The sequence below is a fragment of the Morone saxatilis genome, unplaced genomic scaffold, assembly GCF_004916995.1.
Source record: "Morone saxatilis isolate NCDOM2014 unplaced genomic scaffold, NCSU_SB_2.0 Contig5, whole genome shotgun sequence".
Lineage (NCBI taxonomy): Eukaryota > Metazoa > Chordata > Actinopteri > Moronidae > Morone > Morone saxatilis.
In genome coordinates, this window is record NW_023340095.1 from 18,551,717 (window position 1) to 18,566,626 (window position 14,910).

The 14,910-nt window shown below is 41.1% G+C and overlaps 2 protein-coding genes across 12 annotated transcripts in view; both read right to left on the reverse strand.

Moving 5' to 3' along the window:
• The window catches only part of lmo7a (LIM domain 7a), a 48,118-nt gene extending 40,755 nt beyond the window's left edge, over nucleotides 1-7,363 (reverse strand). For 5 of the 11 annotated variants that reach the window (XM_035676706.1, XM_035676710.1, XM_035676714.1 and 2 more), the window contains exons 1-3: nucleotides 6,913-7,363; nucleotides 6,569-6,683; nucleotides 829-899 (exon numbers count right to left, since the gene is read on the reverse strand). In XM_035676706.1, coding sequence (XP_035532599.1) covers nucleotides 829-899; nucleotides 6,569-6,637 — 140 coding nt within the window. In that variant the 5' untranslated portion in view covers nucleotides 6,638-6,683; nucleotides 6,913-7,363. Of the gene's footprint in view, nucleotides 1-828; nucleotides 900-6,568; nucleotides 6,684-6,912 lie in introns of those variants that run through there. The other 6 variants (XM_035676709.1, XM_035676707.1, XM_035676708.1 and 3 more) reach the window with 3 other exon arrangements.
• Nucleotides 7,364-8,711: 1,348 nt separating this feature from the next.
• On the reverse strand, nucleotides 8,712-11,992 carry uchl3 (ubiquitin carboxyl-terminal esterase L3 (ubiquitin thiolesterase)). Its single transcript, XM_035677116.1, has 9 exons — nucleotides 11,849-11,992; nucleotides 11,658-11,669; nucleotides 10,960-11,088; nucleotides 10,692-10,848; nucleotides 10,323-10,408; nucleotides 10,000-10,047; nucleotides 9,776-9,851; nucleotides 9,610-9,668; nucleotides 8,712-9,514 (listed from the first exon to the last, which is right to left on the reverse strand). Exons 1-9 carry the CDS (start codon nucleotides 11,888-11,890, stop codon nucleotides 9,425-9,427), a joined length of 699 nt encoding a protein of 232 aa, XP_035533009.1. The 5' UTR covers nucleotides 11,891-11,992; the 3' UTR covers nucleotides 8,712-9,424.
• Nucleotides 11,993-14,910: the final 2,918 nt, after the last annotated feature.

The following is a 14,910-nucleotide window of genomic DNA, read 5'->3' on the forward strand; positions in this document are numbered from 1 at the left end:
GAAAACACGGACAGCTCTCTGAATGAAAGGGTCTCTGCTGTTCTCTGAGAGTGAGCAAACAGTGGAGTCAGGCTCAAATCAGCAGAACGAAGGGCTTCTTCTTTGAACTGACGCCAATAGAGGTTTGGAAGATTGTGCATGGGCTGCTGGTAATTACAGCTTCCTGCTGATTCGTGCAAATCACATCACTGTGTCCATCCACCAAGGCTGCCCACATAAACATGTATAAAGGGACATGATGCTAACCCTCTCTCTCTCTCACACACACACACACACACACACACAAAAAAGCCACAACTCCACAACTCTAAGAAGAGCAGTTGGTGAATCAATGCAAAAGCCAATTCTGTGCAGATAAATTGGTTCCTCTAACTCATCACAACTCTTGATGCACCCTGGGTTAATGAGAAAGCAGGGTGCACTGGCTCTCCCATGTGGTTTCAGCTGGAGGCTTTCCATTCACTACACGGCTTCTCACAGCTCTCATTAAAGTAAGGATGGCCCTCTGCCCATGCACAGATCTGTAACATCTGTAAAGCAGGCAACACGACTCCTCCTGAAATAGATCACACTTCATATTCTCAAAAAAAACAACAACAGAGGGCAGATCTGACACTGGAAAATAACTACATAATGCAGCCTCTATTGTGCTGTCTCGAAAACACTGGCTCACTTTATGTGGCAGACAAACAAACAGCGGCCCGGCAGGGGGTCTGCCTGGGAAATATCAGTAACACTTACGTTGGAGTGCAGATCCGGAGGAGAGCAGAGAGATTCCATATGAATGAGTGGCTTAAGAGAGGTGCCTGGGAAAAGCAGAGTACTTACTCACACAACAGAACGCCATTCTCCAGTGCTGATCGGAAGTCGTTGCTCCCAAATTTTTTCTTGGTTACTGCCTGGAAAGAAAAAGGGATACAAAAACAGTGAGCAAACTAGCGAGAGGGGTTGGGTGAGGAGAGGAGGTGGGTGTGTGTGTGTGTGTTTGGGTGGGGAGGGTTGGAGAAGAAAGGTAGGATGTTGAGAACAGTAGCAGAGGAAGTCAGAGGTATTTCCTCCTGAGGTCCTGCAGTGTCTCTGGGACAGAGTTGAGCACAGTTCTTCAGGTATCGCTCAGGAGCTCTGGAGTGGCTCCGCTCTACTCACTTTAATGCTCAAAGCCACTGGTAAACAGAAGAGCTGTGTTAAAACTGTATTGGAGCCAGGCTGCCCAAGCCGCAAGGCTATGGGAGCATCTGGAGCGCTGTGTTAAAGCCTCATGCCTTTCCCATGATCTCAAACCACCACTGCAGGAACACCACAGTCATTATGCAGGCAAATGTGCATGACATGCAGCCTTAAACAGCACATATACAGTACACACATAAACAAACAACTTCCTTGATTTTAAACACAACATTCTTCTGTATTTTATTTTTTTTGTAAATTGCAGCCTTTTGAATACACAATATGTATCTCCTCTAAAAGACAATAATGTTATAATTTTTTTTATATTTTCACGTGCAGCTTTGTTCCATGCTGACGGCCACTCCTTAACACAGCTTCCTGTTCTGTTTTGTTGGAATCAACAACTAATCAGTACCTGAGCAACTGAGCACAACACAAACACTTACGTTACATTAGAAAACAATTAGTGTCTACCAATACTGCACAACCCTCTTCACTGGTTATTTTAATCTCCTTTTTTTATCTGCATCTGGATGTGCATCAAAACACATAATTATGGAAATGTATAGGTAGATAGCAAAAATACGCAAAAATGTCTTGACATTTTTTCTAAACATCCTGGATCTGGATCCTTACCCAACACTAATCACTTCTTTTTTGGCCCATGGCCTAACCTTCCAACATATTTCACTGAAACCAGTTTTGGAGCTATCCTGCTAAATTATCCTCTAACAGTCAAACAAACAAACGAGCTAATCTCATTGGCTGAGCTTACGACTACACTGGCAGCCGCCATGATCATATTTCACTGCGGAGTTAGCTCGCTGTGGGAGGATGTGTATTATTTTATTTTATTCGATGATCATACTCGAAACAATGTGGTATTCATGGCTGTATGACTATTTAGGAGGCTACCGTTTACTGTGCTGTTGAATTGTATTGCATCCTACTGACAGGATAGGTGTTTCTTTTATTTTGTCCACTTTATTCATATCATCATCACATGAGTACGTAAGACAGCTGGCATTAACCAAAGTGCACACACTCACGCACAGAGCAAAACAAGTCGAACAAGTCTCACAAACCAAATTGTTCAGATGTGGCTTGATTCGAGGCTTTGGTCCCTTTTCCTTTCAAGGGAAAGGGACAAAAGCTGGGACAATTACTGACAAAGTTAAGTACAGGCCATCATTTTGAGGAGGGCAGGAGAAACTGGAGCAATTAGACTGACTGGCTGACACTATTATTATTTTCAAAGCCAGGTTACACCTCAGGCCACACCCTGGGTAACCAGAGACAGCCAATGCCTCAAATGCCCATCATTCCCAAAGAATTAGATCATACTCTAACAGATAAATAAGACACAGTAGTTGTGTGCACTCTGTGACAAAGTGTTTGCACAATGTGATCAGGCTATTGTTGGGAAATGCTGGTTTTGTTTACTAAATATAAGCAGATATTGGCCTACTCCTCCTTCATTGACAAAAATACAATCATAACCAGACACTGAGGACATAAAACAAGAACACACACACAGAGCAAACAAACATTACAGTGCGGTGTATAATCAGTCAGGCACTGCAGTTGGCATATGCAATCCTGACCCCTACTGTTCTATGTATGTGGGGCCAGTTGGGATTCATGTACAAACAAACAACAGAGGTGGAGAGCAACAACACAATGATTTGGATTCCCTGGTGCATACTTAAGGTGTTTGCTACTTTGATGTCCCTCCTTTGCCAAGATTACACACTATCTTTTTTTTTTTTTTTTAAGTATATTTTTTTGGCTTTTATTGCCTTTATGATAGTGACAACTGAAGACAGACAGGAAAGGGGGGCAGAGAGAGGGGATGACACGCAGGATTCGAACCCTGGGCCGCTGCAGCAAGGACTCGGTACATGGATCACCAGCTCTACCCACTGAGCTAACCGGACGCCCAAGATTACACACTATCTTATCAAAGTTACATCAGGCAAACAGAGTGAATGGGATGATTAAGATATTATCTCCTAGTCCATGTGTGGAGGCCCTGGCGCTGAAGCTGGCACGAAGCTAGTTTTCTCTTCTCCATCGTCATTTTCAGAGGTATGAACTCCCCTTAGATCCAGCCTGCTGTGCCCTCTCTCTCTCCTGTTGAACCTGCCATGTGGGAAAATAACTCTAATCTGCAACAACATACCGCTACTCTGATTTAACAGGGTGATTTAAGGCAGCGGCAGAGATTTCAAAAACAGCTTGCCTTCCTGCAAACCCACCCTCGCTCCCCTCAAGAATGTGCTGCTGAACGTGTTGAAGAACTCACAACGATTTTCCCCCCCACACAATAAAAGGCAGAAGTGTAGTGCTCAGAGTTCATTACGGGCTCTTGAAGTGTGCAGCGTGTGAAATAAACTCTTATTATTGCAGCGAACCAAGAATGGTGTCTTGGTACGACACAAATAATAATAGGAATCGAGGAGTCTCTGGGTCCGTGACCACAGCTATTGTTTATTCATGGGACGCACTGAGGCAAATCAGTATTCAAGGTTTGTGTGGATGCAGCCCCCCCACCACTAATTGTTCCTAAAATTCTTTTTTCCTTCTGCAGAGGACAACAGCATGGGTCATCAGAGGGCGACTGGGACATTATCCAAAAGATTTCATGGATCCGACTCGAGAAAAATATACCACTGTGGAAACCATTAGTGTGGACACCATCAACATATCAGAATAATAGAACTACATCAACATGTAAACGCAAGTGAATGGCTTCTTGTGCTTCACGTTAGTATGCGTACATCAGCGTCCTAGTTTTCTAATTGCTCTCTATCAAATCAGTCAATAACCCAGAACGCCGTCGCAGCGAGGTGACCAATGACTGATCCAGTTGCACAGCTCCTGGTATGAAAAACAACACAGCGACAAAGGTCACAGAAGGCAATTCATGAGTGTCGGCTGTAGCACCATAAGTTACTGAATAGATGCAGAAAAACAAACAAAAAAAAAATTCTAGGAAAGAGGTTATGGCATTTTTAGGGTAAAAAACAATACAAAATAATTGCAACCCTAAATGTATGATATCACCAAAGATCTGGTAATGTGTTACCTTGTTTCCCCCAACATACTACACCAAAACTTAAAGGATTCTTGGAGTTGCTTCAGTGTTACACGACAACAACTCGATAAGTAACAAACCTTCAAATAATCCTCAGGATTAAGTTACCTTTTATTGGCCGCTTCGTTCCCGAGCGTGTGAGAAACACAATACTGTCCCTTTCAACCAGACACACACAAACGCAGGGGGAGTCAAATCAAAACTAGAGCTGAAATCTTATACAGATTACAGCCTGTGTTGTTATACGACCTTAAAGCAGATCAATGGCTGTAGTGAAGCTCTGCCTAAAACCTGTTTAAAGAGGTATTCTAAGTATTCTGGGTAACACCTTCCTGAGTGGAGGCTCTTTGAGAAAACAACTGGTTGTCCATCACAACCTAAACAAAAGAGGTGACTGACAAAAAGTGGCATCATGTGTCTGACACTGTATGATTGTGCTTTATTAATATAACAACCTTTGCTAAAACCCAAACCATCAAAATGGAATAACCACGCAGAAAGCACAGATTATTAACTGCAAACTAACTCAGTGATTATTCACAACAGACGGCCATATGCATGCTCTTCTGACCTGTAGGTTGCATAAACACTGATGCTTGTTCTTGATTGTCATAACAGTCACACTTACAGCCTCTCTATTGAATTAACAAGGACCTCTATTATTCTGCTAGACCCTGTGGTTGTAGGACGCAGCGCCCTGTGCTGACAGCTGGCCAGCTCTGAGGGGGCTATGTTCACAGCCATGGCAGCTAATGCAGGAATGCGTCCATGTGACAGGCTCCAGACCATTTAGTCTACTTTTTAACAATACCACCAACCTCACCATGCACACATGCCTCTGTTTAAAGTGCTGTGAACCCAAGCAGCTTGTTAATCATTCCAATAGCCACAAAACTTTCTCTTTGAAGGGAAGTGTCTGCCCTGTGCCAGAACTTTGATTGCTATTGTATCTTCGCCTACGCCAAACCCCTCATACCTATCCTGTTAACACACCAGTCTTGTGGACTACACCTTTACCTATTCAACTTGTTCAGCTTCCTGCTCGGTCGCCCTAATCCTCCTGCCCCTGCCTGAGATCATGCCCCCACCACAGTCCACGAGCTGAGCCACTACAATGGGCCAGTGTGCAAGTGTGAGAGACACTGATGTCACATCACAAGCATTCAGATTCACCCCTCATGAAATTAGAACAATATTTGTTTAGTTACAGCCGCACAGCAGCTCCACGCCACCCTGCTGGGACCAGAATTTGCGAGATGAGGAAACATCATTTTTACCCACTTGTAAAGAGAGAAGAAAGAATGAGAGTCTAGCTGGAGGTTGGATGGAAACTTTAGATAATTTGACATTTTGGAAATAAAAAGGGACTGTTTTTGAAAGTGCTGTTGGATAGGTTTTTTGGGGGGTTTAAGATGACAATTTTTTCCCCTCAGAAAATGAATCACTTGTTGAAACCTCTGTTCCTCATATTCCACATACAGACATTACCATAAACATTGCATTTTCCGTAGCGTGTGACTGCTCTTTTAGTTTTGGATTTGCTGAAAGAGCAATTTCAATATTCTGTGTAAGAGTATTACATTTCATATCAAGTGCCATAAACTATGTGGAAACCCCAAACCCTGTTGATTTATGAATCTGGGCTGATCTGTGCTTACACTACATACAACAGCTTGGATCATACAAGTTTTTCTTAATTGCTCTGCTGATTTTCCCACTACATGGTTTCAACTGACACGTCAAAGCCCTGGGAAACGTATGAGGCAAGAGCTGACAAAGGAGGCAGCGAGCGAACAACAATAAAGAAGAACCTGTATTCTGAAGAGAGAGAGAGAGAGAAGATAAGATACAGGGCATAGCTATAATGCCTGGGATGGTTTAAAGACTGATTGCATCTTACCAGCTAACTGAAACATATGAGGTCAGTGAGGACACATGCCTTCATGCATCTGCTGGTCCAGGTTACTATTATCTAAACCTTGAGGGTCAGGGAGCTGATCTGCTTTTCAGCCATAAACACAAACAACATACATCTAAATGAGGGATGTACTGGAAGCTCAGCTTTACACCTAATAAGCTCATAACTTTCTTACATAAATCCAAAGTAGCCATTTTCTATCATATATGAACGTGAAGAAATCCACACATAACACCACTTTGCTGATGTTCCACATGGTGATCAGAAGTAGTTGCCAACTTTTTTCCAGCCTATCTATGATTTCAAATGATGAAGTCCTGTCAGTAACTGTAGAGAAAGGCGCTGAGATAGTTTTTAAATGTGTTTATTTATTTATTTTAACTCACCTCAATCCACCTCTGCGCCTCCAAGTAGGCTTCGTCGCTGCTGACGGCGGACTGTTCACGCCACTCCATCACACAAACTTATTATCCGAGCTGCACCGGCGGGCCAAATCGGTTCCTAGTGACCCGAATTTAAAAAGTCCAGTGGCAGNNCAAACACACACACACACACAATGAACGCTCTGGGGGGAAAATAAACTCGTCAAGCAGTCAAGAAGAACTTGTAATCACATTCATCACTCATGAAATATGCCTCCTATTGTTCATTTCCACCAGCCCATCAGTGAATGAATGCAAGGTGTAACAGTAACGCATTCCCTTTGCATCACCTTGCTGCCGACGCTTACCTGTTCTTTCATCCGACACACCTGTGGGTTGGTTTCCTTACAGTATTTCCACGCACTGTTCGGTCTGCTCCACCTATGCAGCGATCCAACGAGTCTTCAAAGTGGACCTGGTCGAGGCACAGACAGGAGGGATTCTCTTTTCATCAAGTTTAAACTGCGTGAGTTGGGAGGCTGTGGTTTGGAGGGTTTCCAAAGTGCGGTCCGAGGACCACCCACGGGTCCCCCTGAGCTGCTTCTTCCAGGTGAACACTCCAGTTCGCTGTTTTTCAAAGCCTCTAGGGGATTATTTCGATCCCAGGTTGTTTTTTTCCAATCTGCTGTCCGTACAGTGCACTGCAGTAGCCCAGGTATATAATGCTACACAGAATCACAACAGGCAGCAGAATGTTCTCGCTTTGCTATTCCTCAGGACCAAATCTTAACAATTTGAAGTCCGTGGACTGCTGAGCACCACACTGATAAAATGTCAAAAAGTTTTGAGTCTCTTGAAGGAGTTTGGGTCTCCTTTTAAAACCAATGTCTCTCCTGCAACGACACGCAGTGGCGGCTCAGGTGCACTGCAGGGACCTGCTGCAAAATCTGACTCAATCAGTTGGTCCATTTATTGTAAGACAAGTACTGGAAGGCAAATATAGCACAACTTTGAGATACTTGTACTTGAGTGTATTCTATGTTCTACTCCACTACATTTCATTTTCTTCATTTCATTACTCTTCTACATTTATTTGACAATTAGTTACTTTGCAGAGGTAAATAAAACCTATATCATCTTACAAAATATAATGCATTGTTATAGATTAAAATACCAAACGGTATATAGAGTTTTAAAAATTAGCCCGACCTTGACCAGCAACATTAAAACGCTGTTTACATGTTAATAGATCAATGGTAATAATCCACAGATGTAATATACTGTATACTGTACTAATTTAAAAGAATGAAACGGGCATTCTGCATAATGTGTACCATTACTTTTGATACTTTAATGATAATGATCAAATACATTTTTGAACGTAGGACTGTTTGTGTTGGAGTATACTTTCGATTCATGGTCTGTGGTTCTAACAGGCTTAAAAACCCTTTGGGTCACTCTGCAGCTTAAATCACACGGTTACACAGTTACTACAGTGTGACAAATTTTACTTTCTCAGTCAGTGAAATATGGATTAATGAGGATTTTAATACATCAAAGTTGGATCACCTTAAAAGAGGTTTACCACAGTGATTAAGAAACAGTAGGATGAGTCAGTTACCTCTCCCTCACTGGATTCATTATACCAACAAGTAGGGGGATCTGACTGCAGACAAAAAGTTTGGGAGAATATTGCAGCTCCCGTATTGAGGGACATCCTTTACAGGCTTAATAAGAGCATCTCACCATGAGAATATTTGTTTTCCACTGTGTTGATTCTGAGAAGCTTGACACATATACAGTAAAGAGCAAACAAGTCTATGTCTATGTACAGAATCATTACAGAGAGGGGTTTAGATTGTGTAAAAACATATTTCAAACTTTATCTGAAGCAAATATAAGGCTTAAGTAGTCTGTGTTAGACGAATCAAGTTAAGTTATATTAAGTTTGGGTCTTTTTAGTACACATCTCTGTCATAGTATCCCTTAATCAGAGCTTAGCAAGGAAACATTGTCCCGTGAAACAAAAAGGGGGGAAAGATTTGATTAACTCTCAGTGAGTCTGATTAAGTTGAATACATCTGACAATAAACCTGACAAGGTCTGATTTACACAAAGGTAAACAGATGTAAGATGTTTGTGTTAAAGAAAAGATCCACAAAAGAAATGTTTAATAAATTTGCCTTTTATTTGACAGAATCTTTGATTCTTATTACAAAAATGTAGGCACCTTCCACACTGAAGTACAGTCTGCATTTTTCACTTGGCCTCACTTACAGGAGACTGTTTTTTATTGATAAGCTTTTGGTAACATAACTGCATACAACGGCATTACGCCTCTGTTTCTTTCAAAGCTATGACTGAAATGAAAGCCTTGGAAAACAGGTTTCTTTAGCGTGTTCTGACCATGTTGTTAGACATATGATCAAAAACAAATCACTACATACAGTATGTAATATTGAACCCAGAGTAAAAAAAGAGGTTAATTTCCCCTCAGTGACTTGAAAAATTTGTTACATTTCTTTCTTCATTGAAAGCCAAACATGCCATGTAAACAAACTTTAGTGCAGTGTAGTTACCGAGATGTTTCAGCAGTGCGGAACTGTAAGATTTTGATCTTAACAAGGAATACTTTTAGTTGCACAACAGGACTTTAAATCTCTCAGAATTTCATCCAACTCGTAGCAAGTGATGTATGACCACAAATGGACCATTACTTTAGTATGATATCCCTGACATTTTATTAATTTCACCACATTACTTGCTGAAGTATTTTGAAAAAAAAATAAAATATATATCTAATTTTCCAATTATGTCAGCACTTGAGAATGTTTGGCAGTCATGTTTCCTTTGTTTTCTGGGGTCACAGGGGACTTTTCCTCAGTATGAGTCTTTGGAGAGGGCAATGATGGTGAAACGAACCTCCTGAGGGTCACGAGCCATGAAGATCTTACAAACCTCTACAGCATCCTGCAGTGCAATCGAACAGGAAAACGATAAACTCCAACCCAGCTTGGGGAGATATTTTTATGACAATATGTCTGTTTTATTTTGTGACGTCTTACCTCGAGGAAAGTATCTTCTGAAGTTTTTCCGTGGACAATAGGAAAAGGCTTACGGCCATCTAGATTTACAGAAAAACAAGACAGTGTGCTTCAAATTACTGCTAAATGTGTAATAAAGGAATTACCATGAATAATGTGACAAATACGTCAGCAGTGGTTTACTCACCCAGTTCATATAACTGTCCTCCAACATTCACAAAGGCTATAAAATGCAGATTCACTTTCTCATCTAAACTTGGGGCCTATAAACAGACAAGAAATAAACATTAAGTTCGATTGAGTTAGACACACGGTTTTAGATTGTGTATTAAAGTTCACCAAAAAAACGGTGGTGTTATCTTTGTCAGAAGCATCCTCGACACCACAGATCACCTAAAACTCAATACAAACCTCAGTCTGTCCCTCCTGTGCACTGGATTCATGTGTGACACGAATACTCTGAAACAGGAAGTTGGAAAAGAAGCTAATAATTTGCAGTACAAACAGCGTTCCCCAGTACAATAGTTTTTTGTTTGTTTTTTAACAGATCCTTTGGGTTGCCAAAGCCTCAGTATTTGACGACCTGGGAATGAGACTCAACAATCAACTATCTGTCTCCAGAATGACTGTAAAAAGTTGACTAAATCCCCAAATACTAAATACTAAAGTATTATTCTCTGACCTCTTCATCACCACATCCTTAAGCAAAGATGTTCTTTTCAGCGTTTTCTTACCTCATCCTTTTCCAGGAATGTGGCCCTTTCCTCTGGGGTCATTTTAGAGGTTTGTTCGAGGAACTTCTTAAGAGCAGAATCAGTCTCTGAAGAGAAAAGACAACATGCAGTAACATCTATAGAAAACTGTCTACAAGCAAAAATAAGTTTGGATTTAGGGGTGGTTGGCACACATGACACTGATACCATAACAGGAGATTATGTATTGTAAGGTGTTGTGATATTTGTCATGTTTTCCTGCTCTCGTGATTCTCACACAGTTAACTCTACAATCATATAACCATGTTGAGTTGTCACTCTCAAGCAGTAAACGCGGGAATCTTTCATTCCTCTATAATTGCATATGACGTGGGCATTATAAGTACATACCAAATTCCAGGTGTGCCTGGTTGTTTGCCACTGCATGAATTAATCCTATTGTTCCACAGGCATTTCCAATAGTTTGCTTAATGAAGTAGACGCCAGGAGAGAGCTCCTGTGGCTGACCCTTGAGTTTCTCTTCCTCTTCTTGTTTGAATGTCTCATACTGGACAGAAGTAGAAGAGAAAAGAACATTTTTTTGTTATGGCATGGACGTGAGTTCATGGACATTAGGGTTAATACAGCTTAGACAAAACATGTTGGGGAAAAAAAGTACCTTCTCCGTCACTGGGAACAGAAGGAGCACTGCACACACTGGTCTTGGTACCATGCTGAGAAGCTCTGGATCCAGTCCGTATACATCTCCAAATTGCCAGGTTGGCTTCATACCCAAACAATTAACGAACTACACAAAAGCTGAGAGTAAATATGTATGCATACAAATACATAAAGCTAACCAAACAAGTTTAACTCAAAGTAAAGTTGTGTGTAATAGCCAGCTCCTTCTACCTAACCCCCCCAGTTGAACTTCCTCTGTCTGAAACCGTCTTTACATTATTAAAAGTGAACAGCAATTAGTCTGGTTATTAATCTGAGAGTACATTAGTAAAGTCTTTGCTTCTTAAAGTTATAAATCTTTCCAGAGGTGTTACAGAAGAGCTCATGGGCAGCTGCATGAAATGTGACTAAGCAAATAAATAAGGCAAGACAACTTTAAAACATAAGGTCTTAGACATACAATGAAAGCTACTAGCAATAACTCTGCTAATGCTTATGTCAAAATTCATCACGGCCTGTTTCCTTCCATGTTGTTTATGAGAGAGCCTAACATTACATTATGTCTTGTCTTCTTTAATGATAACGTTACACTGGCTGTAGCAACGCAGCTGGGTAGGCCTTGTACCTCTGTACGTCGCTTTGCCTCTGCTTATTCAGGCCCATCTGGTGCCAAAATAAATGAGAAGAAATACTCACCTTTGTCATGACCTAAAATGAAAAGAGACAAATAAACATGTTATTCAAACTGCTGTTGGGTTTAGCAAAGCAGCCACACCGGCTTCACCTTTTGTTCTCTCTGCTAGCTGCATGTTAGCTCGCCCTCACATGCTTGTGAATGAATGACTTCGATAAAACAGTATAGTTTGAAAAGGATCACCAAAACGTACTTCTGGATTCGACTCCAGAGGCAACCAGCGTGGACAATCCATTTTGAAGGAACGTCCGTTGTTGTTTTCCTTTCAACCGAGAGCTGAAACTGATTGAACAAAATCTGTTTGACAGCTGGAAATCACTTCCGCGTCTGTAAAGTGCACCTTGACATTTAGGTAATGCGTAGGGGTACATGCTTCTTCATAAACCATACATACTCCACACACAGTACGTTACGACATGGGAAGACACGTTACATATATTGTTTATAAAACTAGAGTATTTTTATACCCTGAATAGTTGTGTCATGGCTCTTTATCTGTAAAATTAAGGCTTTTTGAATGTAAAACCCACCCCTTCAGTCCAACAGTGGAACAGTCCAGGGTCATGGGCGGGTTTCAGAGAGACAGAGTCACAGCGGCTGACCCAGTGCAGATTTCACTCTGTCAGTGGTCGTCGTGTTTGTAGTTGGTTTTTCATCTTGCAATAATAACAATAAGAAAAAGGAAAATACATACTTGCCTTATATGAAACGGTTAGGTTCTATGTTTGTACCCCTAACATATCACCTGGGGGCGCTGTTGCTCTTCTTAGGAGGCTTCCCCCCAAAAAATAACCTCAAAGACATACTGAGGTATAAGTATGGCTGACAATGTAGATTTATTTTATTTTATTTTATTTTTTTTACATGCATTTTTATTTTATTAGTAGGAAGTAAGAACTGGGAACTTACAAATATCTGGGTGTTCACCTCAATAAACTGGACTGGTCCAACAACACAGATGTTCAAGAAGGGCCAATGTTGTTTTTATCTGCTGAGGAGACTGAGGTCCTTTGATGTGTGCAGGACACTCTTAAAATCATTCTACGACACTGTGGTGGCATCTGCAATCCTTTATGCAGTAGTCTGTTGGGGAGCTGGAAGCACACAGAGGGGCAGAAAGACACTGAACAAACTGGTCAGGAGGGCTAGTTCTGTCCTGGACTGCCCTCTAGACTCCATAGAGGAGGTGAGTGAGAGGAGGATGTTAGCCAAGCTGACGTCAATCATGCACAACACCTCTCATCCCCTGCATGAGACTGTGGGGTCCCTGAGCAGCTCCTTCAGTAACAAGTGCAAGAAGGAGCGTTACCTCAGGTCCTTCATTCCAACAGCTGTCAGACTTTTGAACTCAGCAACAACATAATATAGCACTGTTTGTCTCTGTAACATCTGCCAACACATTTTTTTACATGTACATTATTAATATTAGACCTGTACAGTATATTCAGCCCTGTCTATAGTTTTCTATACCGCTGTATATATTTTTGTGCAATTATTTATTTTTACACCATGCCACTACCTCCTGCTGTGACCTGTGCAATATATCACATCTGTATATACAAATCAGTATATAGTGTACATATAACTATTATTCTATTTGTTCTATTTTCATTATATCTATATATTTTTATTTATTTCTTATCTGTTGTGTTGTATTTGGATCGAGTGAAGTTCCCCAGCATGGGATCAATAAAGTCTATCCTTTCCTATAAAAATGATTAAAGATGCTCTGCAGACATGTTTTATGACATATAAAAATACTCTTTACAAATGCATTCAATTACCTCATTAAAAATGTAGGATTTATGGGATTTAGATTTTCACTTAGACACAAACTCAAGGGTTCATGGAGCTGATAGAAGCGAAGGTTGGTTTGTGTTGTTGTTCTGGTTACACATTTATTTAATCAAGATCTACAGTACAGTACAGGACCGCTGAGGTGCCCCATCCGGCTCAAGCTGCTCCATCATGTGTGGTCTCTGTTGTCTATGTTCCACTTGGTGCAGCGGGAGAGACCAGAACTGCGGACGCTATTGTTGTAGAGTCCGGCCACTAGCTCTCATACATCTGTTGCAGGTGACAGATGTTACCCACTGCAGTCTGTACATGAGGCAGCTGCATCGGGACTGTGTGTGAGGTAGAGGGCTCCATCACACCTGTCTGCAAACATGGTCCCGTGTGGTCACATGTCATTGATGTTTAAACACATTTCTCATGAAAACACGCAGAGATCCACAGAAATGATGTCTTACCTTCTATGCTGGTGTGAACCTTGCTCTTCGTCACTCTCTTTTTGCCCTTTACAAAAACACATAAGACTGATATCAGCTGGCAAAAACAAGACTCTTTTCAGTGTTTCATCAGCTTTAGTACAGTAATGTAAACATGTGAGTTGTATGTGAGCAGAGTCTACATACATAATTGTAGCTGCGACCAGTCCGGGTGTTGCTGTGAGTGGAGCAGTCTCTCTTTGTTTGCCTCTTCATAATATTTGGCTTGCTCCTCTTCTGACAGCGAATTCCATTGTGGACAGAAGATAACACGCTGTCAGCACACACACGATGCCCAAACAGGAGCAAAAAACATATTAACACATGCATAATGTGTTAAGATCCACATTAATGAATGCAGGCTCATGAAATGCTGGAAATGTTCATTTAAATTCAAAATCATGACTGTATGACTGCAGAAAATAATATTTTCTAAAGACTGTCATGAGGTTTGTGCAATGTCTCAAACATATAGTGCAAACACATTTACTCTCTCCCCACTGGAGATCAATAAAGGCTTAAAGCTCTAACATCCATTTGTCTTTGCCATCAGCGTAATTAAAATGAGACAGTATGGCATTTCCAAGCAACATGCAGAAAATATATAAAGACAAGAACCAGCTCACACAATGAGGCTTATGGAAAATAAGGTGAGTAGATAGATAGATACTTTATTTATCCCGAGGGAAATTCAAGATGCCAGTGTAAAGAGAATATTTCAGTGTGAAGGGCAGAAAATGGCTATTTGGTTTGGTGTGAGCAATTGGACTAATTAGATGATTCCCCCCATCTGGATAGGGCTGGCTGTGTGAGACTATACGACTATAAAAGAAAAGAATGTTGAAGAAGACCAAATCCGGAAAGAGGCAGTTCAGGCATTCAGTTATATTAGGCTATGTTCACACTGCAGGCACAAGTGGCCCAAATCTGATTCTTTTTCATACATTAATCAGATCTGTTTTTTTCATGACAGTGTTAACAGAAC

What these genes read in the sequence shown, in the direction of transcription:
- uchl3 (XM_035677116.1), bottom strand. Translation starts at nt 11,890, where the DNA reads ATGGATTGTCCACGCTGGTTGCCTCTGGAGTCGAATCCAGAA. An exon ending in CCAGGCACACCTGGAATTTG is followed by an intron (nt 10,409 to 10,691) that starts GTATGTACTTAT and finishes TTTTCTCTTCAG; the next exon opens with AGACTGATTCTGCTCTTAAG. An exon ending in CATTCCTGGAAAAGGATGAG is followed by an intron (nt 10,048 to 10,322) that starts GTAAGAAAACGC and finishes TTCCTGTTTCAG; the next exon opens with AGTATTCGTGTCACACATGA.